This window comes from Chenopodium quinoa, unplaced genomic scaffold (genome assembly GCF_001683475.1).
Source record: "Chenopodium quinoa cultivar QQ74 unplaced genomic scaffold, ASM168347v1, whole genome shotgun sequence".
In the NCBI taxonomy this organism is placed as follows: domain Eukaryota; kingdom Viridiplantae; phylum Streptophyta; class Magnoliopsida; order Caryophyllales; family Amaranthaceae; genus Chenopodium; species Chenopodium quinoa.
The window spans coordinates 1,098,894-1,114,303 of NW_018743212.1; the positions used below are offsets into that span (position 1 = coordinate 1,098,894).

The 15,410-nt window shown below is 35.8% G+C and overlaps 4 protein-coding genes across 5 annotated transcripts; all 4 read right to left on the bottom strand.

Annotated features, from left to right (window-relative positions):
- Nucleotides 1–1,795: 1,795 nt before the first annotated feature.
- LOC110734275 (pentatricopeptide repeat-containing protein At4g01990, mitochondrial-like) lies at nucleotides 1,796–4,242 on the bottom strand. Its single transcript, XM_021914355.1, has 2 exons — nucleotides 3,663–4,242; nucleotides 1,796–3,192 (listed from the first exon to the last, which is right to left on the bottom strand). Exons 1-2 carry the CDS (start codon nucleotides 3,978–3,980, stop codon nucleotides 1,963–1,965), a joined length of 1,548 nt encoding a protein of 515 aa, XP_021770047.1. The 5' UTR covers nucleotides 3,981–4,242; the 3' UTR covers nucleotides 1,796–1,962.
- A 97-nt stretch (nucleotides 4,243–4,339) lies between these two features.
- Nucleotides 4,340–9,526, bottom strand: LOC110734276 (pentatricopeptide repeat-containing protein At4g01990, mitochondrial-like). Its single transcript, XM_021914356.1, has 2 exons — nucleotides 9,028–9,526; nucleotides 4,340–5,806 (listed from the first exon to the last, which is right to left on the bottom strand). The coding sequence occupies exons 1-2, from the start codon at nucleotides 9,340–9,342 to the stop codon at nucleotides 4,580–4,582; spliced, it is 1,542 nt and encodes a 513-aa protein (XP_021770048.1). The 5' UTR covers nucleotides 9,343–9,526; the 3' UTR covers nucleotides 4,340–4,579.
- Nucleotides 9,527–10,719: 1,193 nt separating this feature from the next.
- Nucleotides 10,720–14,704, bottom strand: LOC110734278 (pentatricopeptide repeat-containing protein At1g02370, mitochondrial-like). 2 transcript variants are annotated; one of them, XM_021914358.1, is made up of 3 exons: nucleotides 14,209–14,704; nucleotides 12,095–12,583; nucleotides 10,720–11,880 (listed from the first exon to the last, which is right to left on the bottom strand). In XM_021914358.1, the coding sequence occupies exons 1-3, from the start codon at nucleotides 14,518–14,520 to the stop codon at nucleotides 11,734–11,736; spliced, it is 948 nt and encodes a 315-aa protein (XP_021770050.1). In that variant the 5' UTR covers nucleotides 14,521–14,704; the 3' UTR covers nucleotides 10,720–11,733. The 2 variants fall into 2 exon arrangements, with proteins under 2 accessions (XP_021770050.1, XP_021770049.1); XM_021914357.1 differs by having other exon boundaries at nucleotides 10,720–12,583.
- Nucleotides 11,143–11,676, bottom strand: LOC110734589 (pentatricopeptide repeat-containing protein At4g01990, mitochondrial-like). The gene has a single exon (XM_021914753.1). The coding sequence runs from the start codon at nucleotides 11,674–11,676 to the stop codon at nucleotides 11,143–11,145; it is 534 nt and encodes a 177-aa protein (XP_021770445.1).
- Nucleotides 14,705–15,410: the final 706 nt, after the last annotated feature.

Here is a 15,410-nt window from a genome sequence, read left to right on the forward strand (position 1 = left end):
AAGTTATTGATTGATGATAAGATTACTAAAATTTCATAATTTTAAGTAAAATTTACTTTGTATTAGTATTAGAGATAGGCATGTGAGAAAAAAATATTAGAAGATGTTGAATGATTTTTGTGAAAGAGTACATGCTACGGAGTACAAGATTGTCACAATACAAGATTACAAGGTAAAAATACAAAAATAAAAAATAAAAACTTTACTTTCATAAATGTTACTCCAGTGTATTTTTAGGCCTTTCATCTCGTGCCAAGCCCAAGTGACATGTAATCAGGGTTTTAGTGAGAGGAATGTAATCATGCCGAGATTGCCGACTGCCGGGTTGGAGATTTAGCCTTGGGGATCAAGATTTTATCATGCCCTGCATTCTTCAAAAAAAAAAAAAAAAAGAAAACATGCCCTACAATTCTACTTCGTATAATTCAAGCCTTTGATCGCCTACATAAATATTAATGGTGATATTGTTGATACATAATCAATTGAATTGGAAAGGATTGTTTACGTTTTCCCGATTTCAAAAGTTTTTCCTGTTTGAACGGTAATTTAGCTAGAGAGTGATTTTAACACCAACATAAACATTTTACTCTCAGTTATAATACCAAGTGCTTGAAACTGTGCTTCCATTGAGAAAAGTTGCAGAATACATACAGCTCAAATAATTACGCGAAACTGTGATAATATTCTGTCTTGAACAATCATCCATCTAGTTTACAAGATATCTGAGAGAATATGATCAAACTTCAAACAGAAGCAGGATATCTGAGAAGCTCACTGGTATAACTGCAGCAAAAATGCAGAGCCTATGGCTAAATCACTCCACAAATTGAACAAAATTACTGTTGTTCCTAAAGATGCAGTGACTTGACATCTAACTGTTGAAGAGGTCTGCTAAAATGGCTTAAGTCATAAGAATAGCTTGGGAATGATATGCTTCAGAAGTTATCGGATTATCAAGTTATAATTGTTGGTATATTTGACAAGAAGGAAGTGGGTAAGCTCAGATTTCCTAGTAAACTGTTGATTTTGAAAGAATTCTGACCTGTAAATGTTGGAATGCATATGTAACACAGGTAAAACTAGTAGGTCTATTTGACAAGAAGGCTGTGGGTAAGTTCAGTTTTCCTAGTAAATTGTTTATGTTGAAAGAATTCTGACCTGTAAATGCTGGAATGCATATGTAACACAGGTTAAGCTAGTTGGTAAAAGAAATTTAAAACAAAAAGAGACATAGACAATTGTCTTGCAGTATTTGATGGTGGAAATCACAACAGCATGCAATGTTAAAGCCATTAAAGATCAGATCTCACGACAGATCAGTGGTGTTCTTCTGAATCATCTATACAATATAGAGGCCAAAACAACCTTATTTGAAAAGATTTAGACCAACAACCTGTCATGGAAGTTTGCAAGGGCTTCAATGTGCCTAGCTTACACCATGCAATTTTAGGGAAGAAATAAATAGAATAGAAGATGTTGAAAGGATAAGAAACAGAACGAAGGCATAAGCTAATGCAGCAATGTATTACAAATCAAGCAGACGGAAGAAATCTCAACTTCAGCCTTATCAGTATGCATCATCACACGCATCTAGTCATAAACGAGCCTCAGTTTAGGTCAAAGTGTGTTGTCTGCATTATTATTGGTCTTGTTAGAAACATTACAGACTACTGTAGACCAGTAGTCATTGTTAACTGCTGGAAAGAGCATTCAAGAATAAGGACTTGTGTTTTGGTATGCGTTCTGAACTGTTGTAGGCTTTGCAGTATTTCTACTTTATATTAAAACAAAGAAATTAAAAGAGAACAATGCTCAATGACACAATCATGAATAACATCACATTAGAATTCAAACAGTCTGATTCAAAAGAAAGAGAAACAATTCTCTGACATTATTTAAACCCCCCAAAACAGTGAAGCTGTTTCAGGACATTCCACAGCTTGTAAATCTGCAACACCTAACTCAATTAGGGCATACCTTCTCAAGCAATGCCTCAAGCTCGGTTCCAATATTTATAGCACTTTGTTCCATCCTCTTGCGCATATCAGGTGCCGTTTTCCCAGCAGCTGCATAGGTCTGAAGCAACCCCAAGTAGGTCGTCGGAACAAGAGGCTGGCTTCTCTCTAACATTTGGCAATAATGTTCAGCACCATCAACATCCTTCTCTTCTATAAAATACTCAAAAAATCTATTAAGCCTCCCTGCAAATGAATGCCAAGCCCATTGGTTAGCCAGCGCCACTTCCAAATGCTTCAAAGCAGGGTCAATCTGGCGTTTCTCCAGGTAGTAATCCACGAAAGTGACATGGGCAGCACAAGCTTTATCTCCACCTCCATCTGCAGCATCCTTCAGAATCAGATTAGCCTCATCAAACCAGTCATGCCTCAGGAAAGCACCAATTACAACAGTAAGTAACCTGGCATCATAACTCTTATAGTTGGAGTTCCATTCCATGAAGCACTTTTTCAGAAGCTCCATATTACCCAACTTTGTTAGGGCTTGAAGCATAGTTAAGTAGCAGAAGTTGTCATAATCATCAGATCTTGACTTTAACTTTTCCCATATCCTATTGACAGACTCTAATCTACCAAGAGTAGCATAAAGGTTAATTAGAATATGATATCCAACATTGTCAGGATTATCAAATGAATTATCTAAAATTTCTTCAAGCAGTATTAAGGTTTTATCAACTTTTTCAAACTGGCCAGTCTTGAGATATGCTGAAGCAAAAGTTACATATATGAGCCACTCGTCTTTTATAGATCTCTGTAGTTGAACCTCTTTCATGACTCGTTCTATCCCCTCACGATCATTAAGACATGCATAGCTCAGGATCCATGGTTGGTAGCACACACAGCTTATGGGGATATTTCTCTGCTTCATCTCCTGTATAAGAGGAGGCACTTTCTCAGGCTGGTCCACTTTCATATAAAGACAAATAAGATGTGCATAGGCCACCTCACTCGATACAAGATTCATCTCATCCATCTGATTGAAAAGAGCCAATGCCTTATCAATCATCTTCTTAAAACAGTAGCCATGCAATAGAGCACCATATGTAGCTCTGTTTTGCTCATCAGGAGGAAGACTAAAAAAGAACTCCTCTGCTTCATCAATACCCTTAACTTCACATATCATATTCAAATGCAACGCTGAATGACCAATTTGACCTTTCTCCATCCATTCCAGAATCTAAAGCAATTCCACAAAATTCAATTCCCATATCATCAATAGGGGCAAAATACTCACAAATCAACAAAATCGCAAAATCATAATCAAGTGAAACAAGCACAAAAATTAATACTCTGATTACTCTCACAGTCTCACTAATTTCATTCCAAATTCATATTATACCATATATATCAATTACAGAAAAGGCATCAGCAGCACGGATACAATCTAGTATCAATTACAGAAAAGGCAAAGGGGTCAGGACTTAGGAGAATTTCTAACACAACAATGCCATAACTCAATGGGTATAAAAGACTAATAGTAGAAAAATTAAGCATTAACAACACCAACGGATCGGACATGTGATTTTATCATGAATCATGAAATAAATATCATAGGAAATGTAATTCACGCCAAAAGCTGTGCATGTCAAAACAATACAAGGTTTTGCTAAATCTTATACCAAAATTAAAGAGGATGAGTTAAGTTACCTCAAGGCAAAGCTGGTAATGGCCATACTTACGTAGCATCATAATGCATTGAACAAGATCCTCCCTTTTCAATTGATTGTTGTTGTTTCTCAAAATCTGGTCCAAAACATCAGAAACTTTCTCGCCGGTGGACCGCACCAACGATAATCTACTGTAAAGATTATGGTTGCTGAATTCCTGACGCCTTATGGGTGGATTTTCAGGGGTAAAGCTCGGTGTCGTTGAAAAAAGACTCCGGAAAAGGCGAGAACCTGCCGGAATTGTCATATGCCTGGTGGTGTTTAGAGACCTTGTTTTGGTTAAGAGTCTATGCATCATTTTGTATGTTTTTGTTAGCTCCCATGCCCATCATCGGGGTTTTATAGCCAGATGTCTCAGCTAAAAGACAATAATTAGACTCGAATTTCAAATGTCCTCTCGCAAAATAATAGTCGTATTGTACCAACCACTCACAATAGCCAGTGTACCAACCACTCACATTAGCCACGTAGTGTAAAAACCACTCACATTAGTCACGCAGTATTGTAACAACCACACACGCCAGTCACGAAATCTTCCCGGATATCCCGTTACGCGGTTTTTGTAATCTTAGAATGGTCAAATAACTTACATAAAATTAAGACAACTTTATTAGGATATCCTTTGAGATATTTGGCATTTACTCATAAGAATCTAAAAGATAACAACTTTTTTAATTATGACATAAATTTCAAGTAATATAACATCACTAATCAACAGAATTCAATAATCTACTGATTGCAAGTTTCTAAAACTTCATCACTTAGCCAAAAACTTAAGGGTACCCCAAACCAAAACTTAATTTTGACTCCTAAGTTAATTCAGGGATACTTACTTGAGGCTTCAGCAACTCTAATTAAAACATACCGTATAAAAAAAATGTCCAGGGCATTGGACGGCTAGCATATCTTCTGAAGCAACTCCTCATGCTCAGCACCTATATCTATACCATTTTCCTCCATCCTTTGACGCATTTTCGGGGCTGTTTTACCTGCAGCTGCATAAACCTGAAGCAACCACAAGTAGGTCCTCGAGTTGAAAGCCTGAACTTCCTCTAATTTACTGCATAAGTCTTCAGCACGATTAACATCCTTTTCTTCTTTGAAATGCTCGAAGAAAGGATCAAGCTTATCTGCTAATGGCTTCCAATTGGCAGCCATTGCTGCTTCCATATGCTTCAGAGCGGAATCAAAATTATGTTTCTCCAGGTAGTAGTTCATGAAAATAACATGAGCAATCCTTATTTTCTGTTCAGCCTTATCTTCAGCGTCTTTTAGCAGATGCTTAGCCTCTTCAAGCATGTTATGCCTAAGGTAAGCATCTATGAGGACAGTTGGGAGTCTGTCATCATAATTTATGCAACTCAATTCCCACTCCTTTAAAAACTTTTTGAGTCCCTCAATATCATCTAGCATTGACAGGGCTCGAAGCATAACAAGGTAGCTGATGTTTGGACAAACACTAAATCTTGACTTCAGTTTATGCCATGCCTGATAAACAGACTCTGAATCACCAGTACTGGCATACATGGAAATCAGAAAATGATATGTTTTGCGGTCAGCTTTCTTAGGCTTGTCAAAAAGCTCCTCCATCTTTTTCAAGGCAGCGTTAGCGTTCTCAGATTGACCAGCCGCTATATACACTGCAGCAAGGTTGCTATGGATTTGCCAATCCTCCTTTACAGAGCTTTGTTCTTGAACTTCTAGCATAACTTGCTCAAGACCCTCAAGATTGACACGATATCGATAGCTCTGAATCCAGATGTAGTATATGTGGTTGGTTAGTCGGATGTTTCTCTGCTTCATTTCTTCTACAAGATTAGGCACCTTGTCTGGTTGGCCTATTTTCATATAAAGACTCATGAGGTTACTGAAGGTCAGATCATTGGATGCATAGTTCAGTTCATCCATCTTTTCAAAAAGAGCCAATGCTTTATCTGTCATCATTTTAGTACAGTAGCAACTTAAAAGTGCTCCATATACATATTGGTTCTTGAGATCAGGAGAAATGCTGTCAAAGTACTCCTCAACCTCATCAATGTTCTTAACTTTACACATTATATTTATACGCAATGCATGGTCTGTAGCAGCATTGCCATATCTACCTTTATCCATCCAATCAAGTATCTGCAACGCAGAAAGCATATTCAACACCAAAATAACAACCTAAGAGTAACAATTTGAAAGAAAGAGAGAACTGAATGCAAAAACAACATTGTGATGGATTTAAATTCTTATCTGCAAGTAGCTCATAAATACAAACAATCAAATCATCTCAAACAGAAATTCTGTCCCTAATTAAATGGGAAGATTAATCTGAATCTTTATGACAAGAATAGAAAGAAAGTTGCAGCAATGTTCCTAAATTAGAGAAAAAGAAAAAAGAAATTTTTGGTAATTTAAGTTTTTATTATAGAGGTAGTTTGGTGGGCAATGTTGAATAAAAGTATCCCACAAAGTTACATGGACCTAGTTAAGGATATGTATAAGGATGTATCAACAAATGTGAGAATATGTAGTGGGTTGACAAATGATTTTCCTATTACAATTGAATTGCATCAAGGATTCAAGGGTCTGCATTAAGCCCTTTTCTTTTTGCAACGGTTCTAGATAAAATAATCAGGCCAATTCAAAATGAGGTCCCATGGTGTATGTTGTTTGCGGATGATATTGTTTTGGTGGATGAAACTAAAGATGAGGTTAATGCCAAATAGGAGCAATGGAGGCAAAAGTTGGAATCTAGAGGGTTTAAGCTAAGTCGGAGTAAGACTGAATATTTGGTATGCCGCTTTGGTGCACAGAGGGGGGGAAGCGATGATGTAGTGAGTTTGGACGGAAAGGATTTGACCATGGGTGAGTGTTTTAAATATCTTGGGTCGATCATCCAGAAGAATGGTGACATTGATCAAGACGTGGCCCACAGGAATAAGTCGGGTGGTTTAAATAGAAAGCGGCCACGAAAGTGTTATGTGACTGAAGCATTCTTTTACAGTTAAAGGGGAAATTCTATAGGACGCCATGAGACCAGTGGTGCTTTGCTTTATGATACAGAATGTTAGGCTTCTAAGAAGGAGCATATTAAAAGGATGGAGGTTACGGAAATGCGCATGTCAAGATAGATGTGCAGGAACACTCTAAGAGATAGAATCATAATTGAAATTATTCACAAGAAAGTGGTTGTTGCAGGCAAGACAGAGTAAGGGAAAATCATCATCGTTGGTTCGGTCATGTAAAACAAAGACCCCATGGTGCACCGGTACGAAGAGTGGAAGAGTGGGATTATGAAGAGGTTAAACGAGGTAGAGGGAGACCGAAAATGACGTGGTTGGAAGGAATAGGAAGGATATGAAGCATATGGATTTGCATGAGAATGAGTTTTTTGATCGTAAGGGATGAGGGAAGATTTTTGTGGATGAATATACTGAATAATCATTTTTGGTTTATGTAACTGATCCCACTTATGGGATTAAGACTTTGATTGATTGATTATGCTTCATTTTAGCAACTCACTTATTCTTTATAAGCTACTATGCTGTAGTCTGAGACTTGGGTTAACATTATTACAAATCTACCCTAGGATATTACTTTCTTTTGCTCAAGCGACCTCAATAGTCAGAGATACATCAACGGCCATGGGATTATGGCTTTGGTCTCCTCCAGAGGGATTTTCGATCATCAACCCCCTGATTACAATTAAGATGTTCCAGGTCCTCAATTTTTAGCAACCAAAAGTCAAAATTAGATAGCTATTAGAGATAGCTATTAATAGGAGCATTCCATTAGAGTAAATAGGAGGAAGGATTAAGGAGAGGGTTATGCACGCATGTCTAGAGACAGATGGGGCGTGATTCATAGAGAGGAGGGAGAATGAACACAAACTAATGCATGCCAGAAAGAAGCAGGGAGCATCAATATATCGTCTGGTGTGATAATAAAAGATTAAAGAGCACACATTTTTACCTGTTGTATGGACTAATATTATCTAGAGAATGATGGATAATAGGTTTGATTGGATATTGTAGATATTGAGCTGAATTCTAGTTTTAAGACTCGCCTTCCAATACAGAATGATCTGCACTTGTTTTATAATCATGGGAAATAAAACCAAGCTATATACCCCCTGCAATCAATTTGGTCATCATCTTTGAAGAAATATAGGACCAAAGTAGAAGCAAAACTATTCACTTATATTCATCATATAGGGTCAGATATATACAAATTGCTAAAACATAGTAAGATTCACAATCGATAGGAAAACATGTATGCATATTTTCCAAGTGCCAACATATTTAGGTAAAGATTTGATCGGAATAACATGTAGAATTTTGCAAGTAAATTGGCAATACTGCAAGAGTTATGTACCAGTAAAACCCTATGAGTTATGCTAAGATATAAGCCCTTTAAAATACTATATTGCCAACCCAATAAAGGGTGTATTCTCTTCAACTTATTTTGACTTATATCTTTTTGAATATATCATAACTCGTCTACAATTACTTGAACTTACTTTTACTTGTGAATATGTTTGAACTCATCTAACTGTCCTTACTTATTAAAGTTGTCTGAACTTATTCAAAATTGAACCTTTTAGCCCTCTCGTATGCCTAATCATTGCCTAAACCATAAGTTAATGCCAAAATCCCATTCACTTTCACCACACAGAACCTATTAGGTATTGAAAAAAAAAAAAAAGAAGAAAGGAAAAAAATTAACTGCCATTAATCTTCAAGAACTCCAACTTGACTTAGTTGGCCACTAGTTTGTCTCTTAGAATGTAGTATTTGCTTCATTAGCACTACAAATAAACATAAGGATCCTCTCCATTATATCTCTACCATTTCCTTTATTATATTTACACAAACAGCAACAAAATATCGTTTCACACCCCTAATTTTCTCTGTTTATGCATTCTCAATCACCAATATAAGAAATGGACCGTCCATATCCTAAGGTATCAACCATTGCATATATAGATAAAAGTTCCACATAATTAATTCATAGTTCATAGTAAAAATCAGCAGCAAGTTTACCTGCTAGAGTCTAGAATTTTCTACATTAAGCATTGCAATTTGCACATGCATCAGATTTTAGTAACAACCATCAATTGATCAACAGTACAAATTCATTCATAATTTCATAGTTCATACATGAAAGAGAAAATTCCTAATTAAGTCAAACAAAAATGCAAACTTGAAATATTGGATCATACTCAAGAGTCAAGACCTAGCTAAATCCACAATTAATCTAATACCCATTTCAGGAAATTGCAAAACAAAATCTGGGCAGAAACAAAAAATCAAATTTCTTGCATAAATTTACCCCAAAACAGAAATAAAAGTAAACCTAACCTCAAGGCATTGATTGTAGTGGCCAAACTTACGAAGATCTTTAAGACAAAATATAAGATCAGTCTTAATAAACTGCTCCCCATTTTGCAATATCCTGAATAAAACATCGTGAATCCTTTCGCCTGAAGTTACCACCGACCATATCTTCTTATACAAATGTTGTCTGTCGATGTTACGGCGATTTTCCGGCGGTTTTTTAGACGGAACTGGTGGTGTGGCGGTGGAGAGTCGCCGGAGAATCTGCGACTCGCCGGAGATGAGACGGAAGGTGGTGGTTGTGAGCTTGAATTTGTGTTTTAGTGATTGTAAAAACATTGTGTTGTTTGTTTGGTAATGGTGGAGGAGTTGGGGTTTATCAAGGGTTTATGTTGTTATGTTATGGTGATTAGGGGTTTTGAGGTCCGTACAATCGGTTCAATCATTTGTCAAGTTTCAGTTGCACAAATGAGTAAACTAACTTTAATTTTTTGCACCAAACGCGTAGACACATTTTGACAAATTTGTACAAACTAGCATGTTGGTTTTGCTCTTATTGCTCACAACAATTTTGTAAATTTACTTATAATGTGCACTTAAAGAATTTAATCAATGTTTAGAAAAATACATATGTGAAAGTTCACATGTATTTAGATCAATTATAGCTATCAATCATATACTAAAAGGTACAATAATGCCTAATATTTTATTGTAAAATCTTACTATAAATAAGAGTCGTGATGTAGTAAGTAAAGCCAGTGGCGGAGCCAGGAATTTCAAACCGGGGGGACAAATAAACATCATCACTTAGTTTAATATTGGAGCAAAAATATGCTTGAATAGTTAAAGTTTTACAGCTCAAAATATAAAATACGGAGTACTTAGTCAAAAAATCAACATCGTATACCACTTTTCTCCATAAACTATTTGTTTAGGGGTTCATAATTTTTGAAGATTTCAAACAATTAATAATATAGTTATTTAAATGTAATACTGTCATAATTATCTATTAGGCTATAACAATCGTAATTTGGGGTAAAGCTCATGCAAAACTACAATTACAAAGATTCAAATACGTATATGGAGTAATTGTTAAGAAATGCATTGAAGTAATATTATCTTATAAAGATTTAGGTTTCAAAATCTTATAAAGATTTATTAAAAAACAAATAAAATAAATAAATAAATAAAGGGAACTACAGTTACAATTATTCAAATAAGTAAATGGGGTAATGTTAAGAATTAAATTGAAGTAATACTATCTTATAAAAATTTAGGTTTCAAAATCTTATAAAGATTTATATATATAATAATTTTTTTTAAAAAAAAAAAAAAAACAAAAACAAAAAAAAAAAAAAAAATAAAGGAAAGAAAAAGCGCACAGGAAGAATCGAACCCAGTTCCTAAGACTACAAGTACAAACTCATGCAACTTACTTTAACCATTGCGCTAACTCCTTTGGTCTATTACATTATGCACAAAATATTGTATTTATACTATTTTTTTTTTGGAAGTGGGGGGACAACTGTCCCCCCTTGTCCCACGCTGGCTCCGCCAGTGAGTAAAGCTATGACATTTCACCCATCCTCTTTCTCTTCTTCTTTACTCCTCCTTTCACTGATCAAAATATTTCTGTCGGTAAAAATCTTTTAACAAGCAAAATAAACTTTTTTTTTTTTTTTTTTTTTTGCATGTGAACCAAAGAAATTTGTTCAATTTTTGTACATGAGTAAAAAAAAAAATATACAAGTATAACGATCAACTATACGTCTACAACTGTTATTGAGTTGAGTAGTCCAATGAGTATAGGATTTAAGCCAATATTACAGGGCCCTTATTAGACAGTCTTTAGTTTGATCAATTTAATAGAGAAAGAAAAAAAAATACATGAATATTTTTGTATATTGGCTGATAGATAAATATAGCTGGAAGACTGGTAGTAATTGTAAAATTGTATACAGGATTACAGGTTGAAATAATGTAACAACAGTAATCAACCAATTTTCAACATTACTCCAAACAATAGCTTAACTTTGACTCCTAAGTTAATTCAGGCATATCTAATTGAGCAATATAATTCAAAACATAACAGAAAAGGGAGCCAACTGGCCAGGGGACTTGGCAATGTAAGGGGAATAGCTAACATATCTTCTGGAGCAACTCCTCATGCTCAGGGGTAATATCTATACCACTTCCCTCCATCCTTTGACGCATGTTTGGGGCTGTTTTACCTGCAGCTGCATAAGTTTGAAGCAACCACAAGTAGGTCCTCGAGTCGAGAGGCTGGACTTTCACTAACTTTTGGCAAAATTCTTCAGCACTATCAACATTTTTCTCTTCTTTGAAATGATTGAAGAAAGGATCAAGCTTTTCTACTACTGGCTTCCATTTGACAGCCATTGCAGCTTCCATATGCTTCAATGCGGAATCAAATTGATGTTTTTCCAAGAAGTAGTTCATGAAAAGGACATGGGCAAACTTTATCAGCCGACCAGCCTTAACTTTTATATCTCTCAGCAGCTGTTCAGCCTCTTCAAGCATGTCATGCCTCAGGTAAGCACCTATAACAACAGCTGGTAGCCTCCCGTCATAAACTAAGCAACCCATCTCCCACTCCTCTAATAATTTTTTTAGGCCTTCAATATCATCTAGCACTGACAAGGCTCGAAGCATTGTAAGGTAGCTTGCATTATGACAAACTTTAAAATTTGATACCAGTTTCTCCCATGCCTAATAAACAGAATTTAAATTACCAGTTTTGGCATACATGGAAATCAGGTAATGGTAAGCTTTGCGGTCAGCACTCCTTGGATTATCAAAAAGTTCCTCCATTCTTTTCAAGGCAGTATTAGCTTCTTCAGACTGATGAGCCTCGATGTACACTGAAGCAAGGTTGCTGTATATTTTCCAATTATCCCTTACAGAGTCCTGCTCTTGAACTTCATGCATAAACTTGTTCAAGATCCTCAAGATCAACTGCATATCGATAGCTCTGAATCCAGATGCAGTAAGTGACGCTGGTTAGTGGGATGTTTCTTTGCTTCATCTCTTTTACAAGCAATGGCACCTTCTCTGGTGTGCCTACTTTAATGTACACTGCAGCAAGGTTGCTGTATATTTTCCAATCATCCCTTACAGAGTCCTGCTCTTGAACTTCATGCATAACTTGTTCAAGACCCACAAGATCAACTGCATATCGATAGCACTGAATCCAGATGCAGTAAGTGAGGCTGGTTAGTGGGATGTTTCTTTGCTTCATCTCTTTTACAAGCAATGGCACCTTCTCTGGTGTGCCTACTTTAATGTAAAGTTCCATGAGACTATTGAAGGCCATATCATTAAAAATATATTTCAATTCATCCATCTTTTTGAAAATAGCCAATGCTTTATCCGTCTTCATTTTAGTACAGTAGCAATATAGAAGTGCTCCATATGTATACTGGTTCTTGGCATCAGAAGGAATGCTGTCGAAGTATTTCTCAACACCTTTGATGCTCTTAACGTTACACATTAACCTCAAACGCAATGCATAGTCTGTAGCTGAATATTCAAATCTACCTTTATCCATCCATTCAAGTATCTGCAAAAAGCAAAGATAGAAGTGCCAAGTGCCTACAATTAGGAGTGTAGTAACTTAAAAGCATACTCAAGACAAGAAAGACAACAAAATCAAAAGTATCAATTCAATAAAAAAGAGAGAGAATTGAACGCAAATATTGTGCAGGAATTGAAGTTTCATATCCAGCATAATGACGACCTCAGTAGGCAAAGACACATTAACAGCAGCTGAAACATATTGACCTCAATATCTATCCATTAAAAGTCAAAATCATAATCTACACCAGAGCTATTCTCAGAAAGAGCTGTCAGAAGGATATGGAGAGATAGAGAAGAGAAAAAGGCATGCTATAGAAAAGATAAGGGCAACTACTCTAATGGCGAGGCCATTGATAAAGGGCACTTCTAAAGTAATACAGAGTAATAAAGAATACACTTTTTACCAGCTGTCTCTAAAATAATGATAAGTACTCCGTAAAAGATTGGACATGTAGATAGCAGTCTAAATAATAAGTTTTAAGCCCCGCCGTCAAAGACAAAGTAGCTCCACATTTGTTTCACATTCGTGGGAAATTAAACCAAATTTTATTCCCCCTGCATTTAACTTGGCCGCCTTCTTTGATAAAATACCCAAAAAATGAAGCTTATCTCAAGTAGATGCAACACTGTTAGCATAAAGTTATTATAATAGGTCAGATACATATAAAATGCTAAACAAGTTCTGCAATATTCAACACTCAACCAGCAACATCAAGTTGTCTGCGGGCAGAGCATGGCAATCAAGCTCCTTCAAGTACATGAGTTTCAAGAGCTAGCATGAATGCAAATTTGCGAAGTGGCCAGCAACATGAAGGTCAAATTTTGTAACATGTGGAACATAGAATACATTACATAAAAGCCAAATTTTTTAACATGTAGAATATTGAGTACATTTGCCAGAGTTACACACTACTTTGTTCCCCAATTTCCATTGTATAATCAAGCAACCAACTAAACATATATAGAGCAGCATTGAATCAGTTTCCTGTTCACTTTGGATAACAAATATCAGGGATGTCTTGTTACTCCAGTCAGTTCATTTATATGGTTTCTCGACTTCCCGTCCTACATGGTTTGTCATTCATAATGTAGTAATTGCTTCATCAAGCAATGCAAATAAGATAATTATGATCCCATCCGTTTCGTTTCCTCCAATTCCTATGTTCAAATTACAAAACCTAAGCTAACAACAACAATATTCCCTAAAAACACCCCTTAGGCCCATACCTTACCTTACCTTACCTTACCCTTCATAAATTCTCAATCCTTAATCAAGAAAGAAACCATCTAATTCATTTAAGCATCAACCATGAAAAAAAAAAAGGTCAGTAAGCATTACAAATACTTCCCCCCCCCCCCTTTTTTTTCTAGCATCACATCAAACAAAATTGTACATATATATAGTTTACCCATATAGTAATTCACAAAAATAGAGTCCATACCAACTAGCTTAGTCCGTTAAAGTCTAGGGGATGATACTCAAGACCCGGAATCAAATCCCGTCAACCTCATTTTCTTTTAACACATAGAGAAGAACCCTAATTTAATTTCTCAAATACCCATTTCAAGAAACACATAAATAAATGAAGCAATGCAAATAAAATCAACCTCAAGGCATTGGCTGTAGTGGCCATGCTTGCGGAGAGTTTGTATGCAAGCAAGAAGATCAGCGCTAGTGAACTGCTCGCCATTTCGAATAATATGGTTTAGAACATCTGAAACTGTTTGGCTTGTATTCAACACTGCCCATAATTTCTTCTGTAAAACGTGTTTGGAGACATAATGGCGGTTTTCCGGCGGTTTTGTTGACGGAATAGGTGATGTTGCGGTAGAGAGTCGCCGGAGAAGTTGATAGTTGCCGGAGATGAGGCGGGTGATGGTGGTTGTGAGCTTTAATTTGTGTTTCAGTGATTGTAGCATCGTCTTGGTGGTGGTTTGGTACTTTCACGGCTTAACTGTTTTAACTTTTAAGGGTTTATGAGGTATTATGTCTTTCAAACAATTGTGGAATAATCCGAATTACACCTTGCCAAAAAAAAAAAAAAAAAAAAAAAAAAAAAATCTATAATATTACAAATATTGCAACAAACACAATCTAAAAATTATAAAAAGTTGATATTGTAAAAGTATTTTACGAGACGAATCAAACAAGACCCCACATGACTATATTTTAATTTACGTATAAGTCATAATTTGTAGTCAAACAAGCATGACAAATAGTGTAAAAGTCTAGTTGTTGCAATATTACTAGAACGGAAGAAGTATAATTGTAGAGTGGATCAATGAGGAGCCTCCAAAACCCAACTAAGCTTCGTCATTCACTCCCACCTACCCTAATCCCCCCAATTTCCCATTAACTAATCTAATTTAAATTTCAAAAAAAAAAAATCTAGAAATGCGTTATCCCGTATAACTGCAAAACTATTCCCACTACTCCTCCACCTTTCCATTTCATTAACTTAAGTGCAGACTACTCTCATGCTTGATACTTCTCCATTTCCATTTCACCAACCACACTGCAAATAATTCCATACTGCATCTCCATTCTGAAAAGAAAAAAAAAAACAAACAAAAAACAATAACTAAAACAAATACTTCACGATAGACAGAGTACCATTGGTTTTTTTTCCATAATTTAATTAATGTTTTCTCCAAATTAAGTCATAAACAAAGTGGTCGGCAAGTTCTGCGGCATTACAAAATTGGTATGCAATGTGATTTTTAGGTATTAATCTACATTCATGGGTTTTGAATAAATGGGTTTTTGAATTTGTGATGGTTATCTATGCTTATTTTAAGGCTTCTGATGT